The sequence below is a fragment of the Podarcis tiliguerta genome (assembly GCF_965153285.1).
Source record: "Podarcis tiliguerta genome assembly, chromosome: 17".
Classification (NCBI taxonomy): Eukaryota; Metazoa; Chordata; class Lepidosauria; order Squamata; family Lacertidae; genus Podarcis; species Podarcis tiliguerta.
In genome coordinates this window covers 30,964,595-30,980,325 of record NC_139550.1, presented here as the reverse complement: position 1 = coordinate 30,980,325, position 15,731 = coordinate 30,964,595, and the positions used below count along the sequence as shown (strand labels likewise).

General features: G+C 47.1%; 1 protein-coding gene across 2 annotated transcripts in view; it reads left to right on the top strand.

Annotated features, from left to right (window-relative positions):
* The window catches only part of RAB3D (RAB3D, member RAS oncogene family), a 31,957-nt gene extending 18,180 nt beyond the window's left edge, over positions 1-13,777 (top strand). For both annotated transcript variants that reach the window (XM_083420749.1, XM_083420748.1), the window contains 4 exons: positions 3,315-3,542; positions 7,236-7,354; positions 11,943-12,067; positions 13,070-13,777. In XM_083420749.1, coding sequence (XP_083276875.1) covers positions 3,315-3,542; positions 7,236-7,354; positions 11,943-12,067; positions 13,070-13,260 — 663 coding nt within the window. In that variant the 3' untranslated portion in view covers positions 13,261-13,777. The remainder of the gene's footprint in view (positions 1-3,314; positions 3,543-7,235; positions 7,355-11,942; positions 12,068-13,069) is intronic.
* The last annotated feature ends 1,954 nt before the right edge of the window (positions 13,778-15,731 follow it).

Genomic DNA, 15,731 nt, shown 5'->3' with positions numbered 1-15,731 from the left:
ATTCGAACCGCCGTCCTAGGCTCTGTGGTTTAACCCGCAGCGCCACCCGCATCCCTCAGTGGGGCTTACTCCCAGGTAAATGGGGTTAGGTTTGGAGCCCTCTTTGCAGGTGTGAACAGAATTGCAGCCATCAATAGGTTGGATGTGGGTTTTTTGTGGTAAGGTGGGGTGTGGAATGTCAGCCCCCCCCCCCCCAGGGCCTCCCTCAGCACCCTTCCCAGGCCACAATCCTCACTGCTCCTCCTTGAGTGTTTCTGCCTGTCTGGAATATGCCCTTGAACTTGGATATTGGCTCTTGATTGCCCGGATGAAGGATGGAGGCTGGTGTCTGTAGAAACGAGGCCAGGCCACCGTGCAAATGTCAAATTTGCATGCATTGTTCTGCCCACTTTCAAATCTGACCCTGCAGAGAGAGCTTATATTGAAAAAGGTGGAGATCAGTGCTTTTTTTCTGGGGGTTCTCAAGCATACGCAGTACTGGCACTTTCTCCCCCCCCCCCCAAAAAAAAAAAAATGTTAAAAGTGTGTCACTTATTGTAAAAACTTCATGCTGAGTACCGGCACCTGTTTCCCTAAAATAACAGATAACACTGGTGGAGATCAATTCTAGAGAGCATGCTAGGCACAAAACTGTAGAAACCAAATAGGGTGGCACTATTTAGTGCTTTGGTAGGGACGCAGGTGGCGCTGTGGTCTAAACCACTGAGTCTAGGGCTTGCTGATCAGAAGGTTGGCGGTTCGAATCCCCACGACGGGGTGAGCTCCTGTTGCTCAGTCCCTGCACCTGCCAACCTAGCAAAGATGTCAAAGTGCAAGTAGATAAATAAGTACCGCTTTGGTGGGAAGGTAAACGGCATTTCCGTGCGCTGTTCTGGTTCGCCAGAAGCAGCTTAGTCATGCTGGCCACATGACCCGGAAGCTGTCTGCGGACAAACGCCGGCTCCCTCGGTCCGTACAGTGAGATGAGCACGGCAACCCCAGAGTCGTCCGCGACTGGACCTAACGGTTAGGGGTCCCTTTACCTGTTTAGTGCTTTGAGGCAGAGGTGATGCCTCGGGCCCAACGTTTTGGGGGCTCAGCGCCGTGCCACACCTTTGACCTTGCACACCTGTGACGTTGTATATTTTGGTTCTCCTGTCATTTCGGAAGGTATGGGTAGGTTCCATTTTAAATGTGAACCCAACTGAATTTGTCCCCGTTCCCGGTAGAACACCTGCCTTGACACGTAAGTAATCCTGCAGATATCGGAGCCAGCCACAGGATGTGATCTAAAGAGTCACACAGATTGCCCCCAGCACTTTTCTCTGACTGATGGCCCTGGTTTTTGTCCCTGGCTGCCTATGATCTTCCAGAGCAGGGATCAGCAAACTTTTTCAGCAGGGGGCCGGTTCACTGTCCCTCAGACCTTGTGGGAGGCCGGACTATATTTTGAAAAAAAAAAATAATGAACGAATTCCTATGCACACTGCACATATTTTATTTGTAGTGCACAAAAAACAAGAAAAACAATACAATATATGGGGAGAGAAAGCAAATGTGAGAGCGCGGCGGGATATACGCGGACAAGATGGCGGCTGCTCCCAGAGGGATTGACCAAGCAGGCGGCAGGGTCCACGGGCCGTATTTACGAGCCTGGTGGCCTGCATCTGGCCCCTGGGCCTTAGTTTGCTGACCCATGTTCCAGAGCGTTCAGTCTTCGGGGTTATAACGCAACCTGACACATCGCTCTAATATTATAGCCGCAGGGACAATGGGAGTCACTAGGTGTGGGCATGTTCCTTTGCAAGAATCGATGGCAGATTGCCCAGAGCTAGTTATGCAGGTGTTGCTCTTTTATTGCCACCAATGGCAGGATGCGCTCTCTATCTCCTACCACAATCCCTATGTCTACTGCCAACAACTATGGATTGAACCATGTGAAGGGCAGGGAGGCACGTGATGCTGTTTGGGGACACTTCCTTTTAATCAAAGCTTCAGAACAGAGTCTGTGAGTTCTGCCGTCTTTAAGATTTGAGAGGAGGGGGGGTCAGGCAAAGCCCCCTCGGTGGGCCCCCTCCTACAAGTGGCATGCATACCATGGCTGTAGCCAGGATTTATGTTGGGGGGGGGAGGACACCCACCTGCTGTCATCCTCTGCCTGGCTCTGTCTAGCAGATTTGGAATGAAATGTCTCAACAACAGTTGTTTTAAATGGGTGGGGTATAAATACATTCGTACCTCGGAAGTCGAACGGAATCCATTCCGGAAGTCCGTTCGACTTCCAAAACGTTCAGAAACCAAGGTGCGGCTTCCAATTGGCTGCAGGAAGCTCCTGCAGCCAATCAGAAGCTGCGGAAGCCGCATCAGACGTTCAGGTTCCAAAGAACATTCCCAAACCGGAACACTCACTTCTGGGTTTGCAGCCAAAACGTTCAAGTCGCAAGGCATTTGTCAACCAAGGTACAACTGAATAATAATAATAATAATAATAATAATAATAATAATAATAATAAGTTGTTAACTTTCTTTTGACCCCAAGTGCTCAGGAAAAAATCTGTCAGACACTTCAGTCAATTGAAAACTAGTAAGTTTTTTTAAAAAAATTAATATCAGGGAGTAACTTTTATGCGGTTAATGAGTATATTTTGCAAAATTACAAAGAACATGCACCTTTTTAAATCCTGCTTTTAAAACAAGATTTATTGGATTGGATGAAAACCTTTCACAACATTATCCAAGTGACCTCAGCAAGCATTTCAATTTCAGATATTCTGATAATTTATACTTTGAGTTAAGTATTTTGTATTATTATTTACTTGATGGGGTGGGCATCTGCCCCCTACACACACAGCCTCCCTGCTATGCCCATGATCCATACTGTAGGGTTGCCATATTTCAGAAAGTGAAATTCCGGACACATAAGTTGAGTTGAGTTTTTTTGGCAAAATCGGGGTTTGAGCTGTTTTTTAAGAAAACCAGCAACCCCCCCGCCCCTTCTGGCATGGGTTGCCATACGCATGGGTTTTCTTGGACATTTAAAGCAGTTCCCGAAAATTCTGCCCGGACACAATTTTTGATGGCTAAATACCAATGATTTCCAGAAAATTCTGGACGTATGGCAGCTCTAGAATACTGAGGCTTCCTTCTCTGCATTAATCCTGATCTTCTTGGGTACCTCATGTAAAGTGCCACTCCTGGAGCAGTGAGCAGTTTGGTTAAACTCGAGGGCCAAACAGACACCTTGACTCTCTGGAGCTGGTTTTCTCTGTGAGCTCTGGAAAGAGCGGTGGGAATTTGACCCTTGGAGTTTGAACTGCCTTCCTCTCGTCTCACAGATGGCCTCTGCAAATGACACCCGGCAGGCGCCCAAAGATGCTGCCGACCAGAATTTTGACTACATGTTCAAGCTGCTGATCATCGGCAACAGCAGTGTAGGCAAGACGTCGTTCCTCTTCCGATACGCTGACGACTCCTTCACTTCGGCCTTCGTCAGTACTGTGGGCATCGACTTCAAGGTCAAGACTGTCTACAGGAATGAAAAGAGGGTCAAGCTGCAGATCTGGGTAAGAAACCATTCTTGGCAAGGGGTGCACAGAAACTTGGCCAGTTGTATGTATCCTATGCAGTAAAAGGGACGCGGGTGGTGCTGTGGGTTAAACCACAGAGCCTAGGACTTGCCGATCAGAAGGTCGGCGGTTCAAATCCCCGTAATGGGATGAACTCCCATTGCTCAGTCCCTGCTCCAGCCAACCTAGCAGTTCGAAAGCACATCAAAGTGCAAGTAGATAAATAGGTACTACTCTGGCAGGAAAGTAAACGGTGTTTCCGTGCTCTTTTCTGGTTCTCCAGAAGCGGCTTAGTCATGCTGGCCACATGACCCGGAAGCTGTATGCCGGCTCCCTCAGCCAATAAAGCGAGATGAGTGCCGTAACCCCAGAGTCGGTCACGACTGCACCTAATGGTCAGGGGTCCCTTTACCTTTTTTATGCAGTAAATATGTCAAATTAAATTTCTATTCCAATCCCAGGGAATCCAAGCCCTGCAGGTGTCCCTTCTTTTGCTAGGCTTTTGCTTTTGCACAGGTGAGAGCCGAGTGCAGCTGGGAACCAAAGGTGAACAAACTGCCCCAGAAGGAGCACGGTGTGTCCCCACCCCTCCCCTAACACACCCCCACCCTTTGCCTGGGCCCACTGTAAAGTGGTGCCAGAAAACATACTGTTCTGGTGTGCTGTTTTTGGAGCTCAAGCTTTCTTGGAGCATTGTTCCAGAGCGTTGGCTGACATGGGAAAACAAGCCACTTGGCAGCTGTGCGATAATCCTGTACAAATACTAGATACAATGGGTCTTTTGCAGGTGGCGGCAGCAGCAGCTGACACTGGTCGCCAAACGGGTCAGGGCTTGGTGGAGGGGGCTGCGTGGAGAGTCTTCCTCCCTAATGGGCCTCTTATGGTCTCCAAGGTAGTGACATCCAGCTGCGTAGGGACCAGCCATTCACACAGGATTGACAAAGAAAGGCATCATATGAGGAAAGGGAAACTCACTCAGGAAGCTGTCCTTCGGTTGGCACAGAATGACTAAGGCCAGATTTACTCCTGAAATACGGTGCAGACACTGACTCCAGAAAGGTGTTGGTGCTGACCTTTAAAGCCCTAAACGGCCTCAGCCCAGTACAGTGGTACCTCGCAAGACGAATGCCTCGGAAGACGAAAAACTCGCAAGACGAAAGAGTTTTTCGTTTTCTGAGTTGCTTCGCAAGATGGATTTCCCTATGGGCTTGCTTCGCAAGACAAAACGTCTTGCGCCTTTTTTTTTAACCCGCCAATGCATTCCTACGGGAAACCGTCAATACGCAGTGGTGCTTCGCAAGACGAAAAAACTCGTAGAACGAAAAAACTCACAGAACGAATTAATTTCGTCTTGCGAGGCACCACTGTATACCTGAAGGAGTGTCTCCACCCCGATCATTCAGTCCAGACACTGAGGTCCAGCTCTGAGGGTCTTCTGGAGATTCCCTCCCTGCGAGAAGTGAGGTTACAGGGAACCAGGCAGAGGGCCTTCTCAGTAGTGGCACCCACCCTGTGGAATGCCCTCCCATCAGATGTCAAGGAAATAAACAATTATCTGACTTTTAGAAGACATCTGAAGGCAGCTATGTTTAGGGAAGTTTTTAATGTTTGATGTTTTATTGTGTTTTTAATATTCTTTTGGGAGCCGCCCAGAGTGGCTGGGGAAACCCAGCCAGATGGGCGGGGAATAAATAATAAATTATTATTATTATTATTATTATTATTATTATTATTATTATTATTTTATTATTACTAATAATGGCACCTACCTGCTGTGTAGGTGGCCTTAGCATGTCATCTCTACCTTAGACCGGAAGAAAGAAGCCCACTTTAGAGAGGGACCTCATGTGGTCCAGCTCATGGGATGTACAGTCACTGGTTGTTAGAAAACATTATCTGCAATGTCTCTTCAAATGGGCGAAAGCATCTCTCTGTGGGAAAAGAGTGAGTCTGTGTGGATGAGCTTTCTCAGTCCTCCTCGCTTCTTTTGCCCCAGGAGATCGTTCTGGGATTGGGGAGATGGCTGGTTGTTGGGTAGGATTACTCTTTCACCATCTACAAATATAAAGAAAAAAGAAAACATAGAACCACAAAAGGGCCCCAAAGTATTCCCCACAAAACCACAGGATAGAATGGCTTTTTAGAAGACTGTTTTGTGGACTGTGGCATGATTACTCGTCAGCAGTGGGGAGAAATCTCCAATCCTGAGAATCTCTTTGATCAAGACTTGGCTGTTTGGCTCCCAGTTGTCCTTCCAGCTAAGTCTGCTGCCCTCCCCAGAGCTTCTCCCTGACTCTTGGTCCTTGGGTGGTGCCTGGTAAGACCTCGCTTTCCTTTTAAATGCTCCATTAAGCTTTGCACCTCTTTAAATTTTAATAGCAGTCAAATGGCAGTCCTTACGCACATCAGAGCCATCATGGAAACTCTCCCCTGAGCCTGCTGTCAGCATGAAAGGAAACCTATGTCATAGCCCTGAAAAGTAAGCTCTGGTTTCCACAGTAACGGCAAGTCTCCGGGCTGCAAGGGAGCAGGTGTCCAGGAAGAAGCAGGGACGACTCTTGTCTCCAAGGCTAAGCAGCTGGGGATGAGCTATCCTTCCACAGCCTTTCTGCATCTGTGCTTTATGTGTGACCTTAGCTCTTGCTCCATATCTCACTTGGTCATCATTGTGTATTCCTTTAGTGCTCTATTAGATGTATTTATGAGTCATGTTTCCCACACAGAGAGGGCTCACAGTGATGCACAAATAAACATGGTGGCCTTAAAATTAAAATATAGATTTCCACCCCAAATGAGAAGCCTGACCTCTCGAGGAGTTACAAAAAGCCAAGTGTATAAAGCTGGGCGGGTATGGCATCATCTTTCAGCCACAAACCAGTCTGGAAGGTGTATGGCTGGTCAGGCAGTAACTGATTCTGCTTGGTTGTGTGGGTGGAAGGGAAGGTTTCCGTGTTTGGGGAAAGTCGGAGAAATTTTCTTGTCACTTTGAGAAACAGGTTGCCAGACAAGATGGAAGCTGCCTAGAGTGGCTGGGGAAACCCAGTTCAGATGGGCGGGGTACAATATTATTATTATTATTATTATTATTATTATTATTATTATTATTATTATTATTGAGTTTTGATCTGATTCAGTAGAGCTCTTAGGATTCCTTGCAGTGGGTGAAGTGAGATGGATCCTTCCTGGGGATTTTGGCTGAAAAGACTGTATTCTTACTGGCTAACCTTCTTCTTTCTCTCTCTTTTTTAAATATATTTTTTATTAATTTTTCTGTTTTACAATTTAGAATACTCATTTAAACATCCTTAAAATATCAGTGACTTCCCTTCTTCTCTTTCCATGGTTCATTTTGCATAGCATAAATCCCTGCGTATTTTACATAAACTAAACCATTCACTATTCCATTATTACATCCAGCAAAACTTATTTGCACTGTCGAATTTATCTTAATGCTGGCAAAGTGTACACAGTCTTCCCCCATACATTCAATAAACGTTTCCCAATCTTCTCTAAATGTATGTTCTTCTTGTTCTGTTCTTCTATATGTTAAGTCTGCAAGCTGCATATACTCTGTCAACTTAAGTTGCCACTTTTCTTTGGTTGGGGCCTCGCTCGTTTTCCATTTTGAGGCTAACGAAACATGGGCCGCAGTAGTAGCATACATAAATAACCTTCTTCTCTTTCTCTAAGGACACAGCCGGCCAAGAGCGATACCGGACGATAACAACAGCCTATTACAGGGGAGCCATGGGCTTCTTACTCATGTATGATATTTCCAACCAGGACTCTTTCGGTGCTGTACAAGACTGGTAAGGAACGCTGCACAGAATCCTAGGATGAGACTGGGATCTGTGTCTTCCTCTTTCCCAGGATGTGGATTTCCAACCTTACCTGTGTGCCTTTAAAACAGAAAAGGTGGTGTGCTCAGGTAGAGGTGTAGCAGGGTGTGCCTGGGGTCCTTTCTTTCATTATGGCCAGTGGATTCTCTACTTTTGTATCGAGAGAACTGTATTCAAATGCTATGACGCAACCCACTTAGTCTTCGGCTTGCCTACACCCAGTTCCCAGGAAATGTATGGAACAGGCCTTTATGGAAGTGCTCAGTGCCAAAGCCCCTTCTCCAGTGGGCCAAAGGCACCATAGCTCAGTGGTGAGATGCATCCTTTGCACCCAATGGTCTCCAGTTCAGGATATTGGATAACAGAGCTGGGGAAGACCTTTCCCTGTTTGAGGCTCCAAAGAGACACCGACTGCCTGAGTAGACACCACTGATATAGGTGGGCCAATGGTGCGACTTGGTTATAAAGCAGCTTCCTATGTAGGATATATGTGCTATATAAATGTCCCTGTGCTGTCGGATAAGGTTCTGGCATGTATGGCAAAGTCCTTGAAACCTGTAAAGACCTGGCATGCATGAAGAGCCAGTGTGGTGTAGTGGTTAAGAGCAGCAGACTCGTAATCTGGTGAACCGGGTTCGCTTCCCTGCTCCTCCACATGCAGCTGCTGGGTGACCTTGGGCTAGTCACACTTCTCTGAAGTCTCTTAGCCTCACTCACCTCACAGAGTGTTTGTTGTGGGGGAGGAGGGGAAAGGAGATTGTTAACCTCTTCGAGACTCCTTCGGGTAGTGATAAAACGGGATATCAAATCCAAACCCTCCCTCCCTCCCTCCCTCCCTTCCTTCCTTCCTTTCTTGTGCCTATGCAGCAAAGCAATGGCAAACCTAGATAGCATTTTAAAAAGTAGAGACATCACCTTGCCAACAAAGGTCCGTATAGTAAAAGCTATGGTTTTCCCAGTAGTGATGTATGGAAGTGAGAGCTGGACCATAAAGAAGGCTGATCGCCGAAGAATTGACGCTTTTGAATTATGGTGCTGGAGGAGACTCTTGAGAGTCCCATGGACTGCAAGAAGATCAAACGCATCCATTCTTAAGGAAATCAGCCCTGAGTGCTCACTGGAAGGACAGATCGTGAAGCTGAGGCTCCAATACTTTGGCCACCTCATGAGAAGAGAAGACTCACTGGAAAAGACCCTGATGTTGGGAAAGATGGAGGGCACAAGGAGAAGGGGACGACAGAGGACGAGATGGTTAGACAGTGTTCTCGAAGCTACAAACATGAATCTGACCAAACTGCGGGTGGCAGTGGAAGACAGAAGTGCCTGGCGTGCTCTGGTCCATGGGGTCACGAAGAGTCGGACACGACTGAACGACTAAACAACAACAACAACATGCAGCAAAGCATTGGGTTACCCTTTTCCAGGGTTCCAACCCCCGGGTTCCTCAAACTTACTCCCTTTTTATGGATGGCCTTTTAGAAGAAGAAGAAGAAGAGTTTGGATTTGATATCCCGCCTTTCACTCCCTTTAAGGAGTCTCAAAGCGGCTAACATTCTCCTTTCCCTTCCTACCCCACAACAAACACTCTGTGAGGTGAGTGGGGCTGAGAGACTTCAAAGAAGTGTGACTGGCCCAAGGTCACCCAGCAGCAGCATGTGGAGGAGCGGAGACGCGAACCCGGTTCCCCAGATTACGAGGCTACCGCTCTTAACCACTACACCACACTGGCTTTTAAAGGAAATGAGTTGCAAGCAGCTCTTTTTAGAGCCTGCTGGGGCAGGTCTGCATGGGGATTTTGCCGCGGCTTGAACTGCATGAAATCCTCACGGTACCAGAGCCATCCCCTCTGCTGATCCCGGCTAGTCCTCCAAGCCGACTAAGAGACTTGTTGGGTTGGACTGAGGGTTAAAAGTTGCAGCATCCTGCAATCAGTCACTGCTACTCTCACTTCTGGCTTGATAACTAAAGCCCCCAAAGCTCTTGCACAGACACACCCAGGAGGAGTTGCAAGCCTGCTCAGGTTTTGTTGTGTTGACAGAGATCTTTCAGGCATCAGCTGCTTAGCTGCAAGCCCATCTCGGTTTCACGTCTGACGTCTGCCTTGAGAAACATCTGGAGTTTATCCACCTGAATAATTATTGTATCCCTCAAAGCATCCAAGAGTGGTGTCTGTACATATGATGCCCAGAACCGATAAAGAGGACTCTGGTCCCTGAAAGCTCAAACCCACAATAAACCTGTTAGCCCTTACGGTTCCACAAGGCTCTTGGCTGTGTTTGTTGCACCAGACCAGGATAGCTAAACACCCCTGTTAAATTTCCAAACAGAGAAACCACATGCGCTCTTGCCTGTTTATCCTCATTCGTTCTTAAACAAATAGTGTGTGGCAAATGATGTGTCTGTCTACATTCCACATGCTGAAGAGTTCATTTAGCCTTGTTTGGTTGGTGCATTTGACAATGCAGTATGCTACGTGGAAGCATCTTTTGCATTACTTTTTTTAATGCTTTAAAGGTAAAGGTAAAGGTACCCCTGCCCATACGGGCCAGTCTTGACAGACTCTAGGGTTGTGCGCCCATCTCACTCAAAGAGGCCGGGGGCCAGCGCTGTCCGGAGACACTTCCGGGTCACGTGGCCAGCGTGACATCGCTGCTCTGGCGAGCCAGAGCTGCACACGGAAACGCCGTTTACCTTCCCGCTGGTAAGCGGTCCCTATTTATCTACTTGCACCCGGAGGTGCTTTCGAACTGCTAGGTTGGCAGGTGCTGGGACCAAACAGCGGGAGCGCACCCCACCGCGGGGATTCGAACCGCCGACCTTTCGATCGGCAAGCCCTAGGCACTGAGGCTTTAACCCACAGCGCCACCCGTAGCCCTTTTAATGCTTTATTAACCGTAATTGCAGCCATGCATCAAAGACATTTTATAATCTGTAAATCAAACTTATCAAAATAAAAATCCCAACAAATATACAGTGGTACCTCGGGTTACATACGCTTCAGGTTATATACGCTTCAGGTTACAGACTCCGCTAACCCAGAAATAGTACCTTGGGTTAAGAACAGAAATCGTGCTCCGGCGGCGTGGCAGCAGCAAGAGGCCCCATTAGCTAAAGTGGTGCTTCAGGTTAAGAACAGTTTCAGGTTAATAACGGACCTTCGGAACGAATTAAGTTCGTAACCAGAGGTACCACTGTATATATAAGTCTTCCTAGTATAAATTTAGTACATAAATTTGACTTCCCGTCCTTCTCAACATCTTTTCACTCTAATAAACCTATTATCTAAACTTATCAACGTATTCATAATAAAATAATAATATACATCTATGTATATGTATCTATTTTAACCCATTTAACCTTTATTTGCAGAGATTATTCCTGGAACACAGGAAGCTTCTTGTAGGGGAGACCAGATAGCCTTCACCCTTGGGTCAGTGGCCACAGCAAGAAGCCAGCCATGCTTCTTCCATGATGCCTGTGGTCAGGGATTGTGTGACTTGGCAAGAGCAATATGGGTGGCTGGAAGCAGGGATCAGGAAAGCTGAGAGCATTCTGTGTACACTCTGATGGCTCATTCTGATCTCGTCCATACTCATACAACTCTCAGTTCTGAGGTTTCTATAGGCCAAGGATGGGGAATCTGTGCTGGCTAGGCCTGATGGGAGCAGGAAACAAACAATATCTGGAGGACTTCAGATTCTCTATCCCTGCTGTAGGCGCTGAAACTGGAATCCCATTCTTTTTAGCCCAAATCACTATTGTTTTTCACAAGATTGATGTAGTGAAGGGCAGCGGTGCTGTTGTGTGATTTTAGAGTTGGGTGGTTTCATTTACAGTGGTACCTCAGGTTAAGTACTTAATTCGTTCTGGAGGTCCGTTCTTAACCTGAAACTGTTCTTAACCTGAAGCACCACTTTAGCTAATGGGGCCTCTTGCTGCTGCCACGCTGCACGATTTCTGTTCTCATCCTGAAGCAAAGTTCTTAACCTGAAGCACTATTTCTGGGTTAGCAGAGTCTGTAACCTGAAGCGGATGTAATCTGAAGTGTATGTAACCCGAGGTACCACTGTACAGTGGTACCTCGCAAGACGAATGCCTTGCAAGACAAAAAACTCGCAAGGCGAAAGAGTTTTTTGTTTTTTGAGTTGCTTCGCAAGACGAATTTCCCTATGGGCTTGCTTCGCAAGACGAAAATGTATTGCGCCTTTTTCTTAAAACCGTCAATGCATTCCTATGGGAAACCGTCAATGCATTTCCTATGGGAAACCGTGCTTCGCAAGACGAAAAATTCACAAGACGAAAAAACTCGCAGAACGAATTAATTTTGTCTTGCGAGGCACCACTGTATTTATTTCACAAAATTCAGAGTGGCTGGGGAAACCAGCCATAAATATTTTTTTCCATTATTATTATTATCGTTATTGTTATTGTTATTATTGTTATATTTATTTAGATACCACTTGACCATAAAGAAACAAACTCAAAGCGTTTGTCAAAAAAAGAATTACAAGATCAAAAAGTCCCTTTCTCCTAAATGCCTTCTCTGTCCCTCTCGCAGGGCAACTCAGATCAAGACTTACTCATGGGACAATGCGCAAGTGATTCTAGTCGGGAACAAGTGTGACCTGGAGGATGACCGAGTGATACCCACTGAGGATGGCAAGAGGCTGGCCGATGAGCTAGGTGTGTCCTGACCTATCTACACAGCTCCAGATTAGATTGGACCCCTCCCTCAACACCCCACCCCTCAAAGCATTTCGCCACGTAGCACATAGTGAACCATGAAACTCTCTCGCACAGGAGGCAGGGATGGCCAAGAACTTGGAACAGCTTAAAGAGATGGTTAGGCAAATTCACGGAAGCTAAGGCCAGAGGCAGAGCTAGCTGCTCCGGCACCCAGAGTGGTGCGAGTGTCCCGGGGAGTGGGGCAGCGATGTCCCTGTCAGGAGTTCAGCCTACACTCGAGTAGGACCCTGGCAGAGACACATGCCCAACTGGCATGTTCCCTCCCTCCTGGTCGATCGTTTGGGAGCTTCAAAAGCTTTCTTCTGCCCGAACATCACAGCGACCGATGCCAACTGACACCGGCACACTTAGGGATCCGCAGAGTCTTCACAGCTTGTGTGGCAGAACCGCAGCAACTCTGCATTTTGGCTAATCTACTTTATTTACATATAAACACACACAGAGCACTGCAACATGGCTCCCTCTCTCTCTAGCATCAGACAGCAAAGAGAAAAAGAACAAAGGACAATAGTCTCACTTCACGGAACACAGTAACTCATACATCCTGTCTCCGTCACTTCCCCCTCTGTGGAGTCAAAACATATACCGTTATGTGAAAGACAACAATCCCGTGACTGCAACCATGGAGCAGGAATTCTAACAGTCCCCCCCCCCCCCAGGGATGACACCTGGGGCCCACCGCCCCCCCTTCCTCCACCAGTGGCTAACACTACTAGCCATACTTCTAAAAACCAGTTGTTGGAAACTCCAGGAAGGAAGAGTTTTGTTGCTCGCAGGTCCTGCCTTCGGTTTTCCCGCAGGCATTTAGTTGGTCACTGTGAGTACAGGATTCCGGATTAGATGGGCCATGGGCCTGATCCTGTAGGGCTCTTATTTTCTGTGCTCCTCTGGCCCCCCTCTTCTTCTTTTTCACAAAATGCTTTCCCCCCCCCTTTGCAGGTTTTGAATTCTTTGAGGCCAGTGCGAAGGACAACATCAACGTCAAGCAAGTCTTTGAGCGCTTGGTGGACATAATCTGCGAGAAGATGAACGAGAGCCTGGACGCCAGCCCTGGCATGGCCAACAACAACCACAAAAACACTGCCCTGAATGAGACCCCACCTGCACAGGCCAGCAGTTGCTCTTGCTAGAAAGGACTGTGCCCACCCCTTGGACCCTGTAGCAATTCATTGTCGTACATAGAGAGGAAGGCTCAGCAGCTGTGCACCTCTTCACCTGACCTCTGGTTGGCTGATCTGCCCTGTTTGCCTCTGGCTGTACCTGTTTTGCCTCTGACAGCATGTGCCAGCTGCCCAGTCCCCCTCTGCCCACCCCCACACCCCATAGCATGATTGGCATTTTCTAACAGAGGAGCATGATTGCCTGTTCTCTCTGCCCTTCTCTCTCTCTCTCTCTGAGACACACACATACACCCTCCCTCCAGTATACAACCTGTCTTTGCATCCCGGGTGATGCTGACCCACCTGAGTGGAGAACTTCCCCCAACTTCTTTTCAAGTCTCCAGCCAAACTCCAACCGTTTACATACATTACCAGCCAATCCTGCCTGTATCGCTGAAGAGATGGGGAGGCCAGTTCTCTTTTTGCCAACTTCAGCCTTTTGCCAACTTCTCCGCTATTTAAAAAAATAAACCCAGTGGCAGTTTGATGACGGGTATCCTCATTCCCTGAGCATTTAAGGGAGGGAGAAATACAACTTGAAGGGCTGTCACAGTGGGGTGGTGGAGGGGCCTGTTCCTTTTATTTTATTTTGGTTTTTCCGGAATTTCAATACATACATGCATATTCTACATATTTTCCTTCATCTGTTCCCTTTAGACTTCTCACCCCACACTTTTCTTGTTTATGCTGCATATTCTCTGACAAGAAATTAGCACCCATTATTTTTCTATTCATTAACCTAGTTGGAGGGGCCTGTTCCTTTCAGGGTGATTCATAGTGGAATGGATGATTGATTGATTGATTGATTGATTGATTGATTGATTTTACCAACAACCAAAACACAAACAGTGAAAACAAACAGTGGAAAACCCCAGGCAGCTGATACATTGGGTATACATAACCAATAATAACATATTCAAATCAACCATATGTGCAATTCTATATACCTTAACACTCCTCCCTCCACAAGGTTTATTTAACTTTTAACATTTTAATTGCTGCTTGGATAATAGACAAACAAACCTGTTTTTATCCTCACCTGTTGGTACACACAAGGAATAAGATATGTCATTGAAATTCTACTCAATATTGATCCAATGTATAGTTAGCAGAGTAATAACTTAAACACAATGCCGGGTTCCCAAAAAATAGACCAGAGGCAATTGTATTTCATCCAGCAGAGCTTTACTGCTACTGAAGGCAAGTGAGCATAATGGTCACAAATCCTGGCACTGTCCATAAGAAATCCAGTTGCAGCAGACTTAACTTAAACTTACAATAAATCATAATAAGACTAAACCTGAACACTATCTATGTGCAGAACACCACACCAGAAGGAAAAGAGATAGAAAGAGAAAGTGAAACCCAGACTCCTTGTCAGACGGAGATAAGAGAACCAGTTTAAGCCAGCTGTACTCCGCTTCTCTGAAGGAATAACCCAAACATCAGGAACCTTCTGCTTGTTTCTTTCACACAGAGAAGCTTCCAGAAGAATTAAGTAGAATAGAAACGATCTCTACACACCAGATCAGGGAACTTTCTGCTCTAACAAATGCAAACTGACAAGATATTGGCAGGGCGGGTAAGAGGGAGGCAGTTTGACCTTGTGCTCCTTGTTCTGCTGCATCCTTCCAAATTGAATGTATGCAGGAGACATCTCCAAGCCTTGCTGATTACTCAGTGCTGGCTTGCTATGGAGGCATTCCTTTTCCTTTTCCAAGGAACATAAAGGTAAAGGGACCCCTGACCATCAGGTCCAGTCGTGACCGACTCTGGGGTTGTGGAGCTCATCTCGCTTTATTGGCCGAGGGAGCCGGTGTACAGCTTCTGGGTCATGTGGCCAGCATGACTAAGCTGCTTCTGGTGAACCAGAGCAGTGCACGGAAATGCCGTTTACCTTCCCGCTGGAGCTGTACCTATTTATCTACTTACACTTTGACGTGCTTTCGAACTGCTAGGTTGGCAGGAGCAGGGACCAAGCAATGGGAGCTCACCCCGTCGCGGGGATTCAACCCACGACCTTCCTATGCCCCACAAATAACCTAGAGATGCATTTTAAATAAAAGGACATGTTCTATTCATGTAAAAACACACTGATTCCAGGAGTGTCCACGGGCCAGATTTAGAAGGCGACTGGGCCCCCAGGCCTTAGGTTGCCTACCCCTGGTCTAGCCCTAAGCTGCATGGGGCAGCAAGGGATTCTGTGGACTAGAGGGAGACAGAAACCTCACCCATTGCATGAGCGCTGGTGCCCATTGGGAATGGTGGGGTAGAAGACAGGGAGAAGGAGAGTAGGAAGAGTCAGAGCCAAATACAGTGGTATCTCAGGTTACATACGCTTCAGGTTACAGACTCTGCTAACCCAGAAATATTACCTCGGGTTAAGAACTTTGCTTCAGAAATCGTGCTTTGGCGGCGTGGCGGCAGCAGGAGGCCCCATT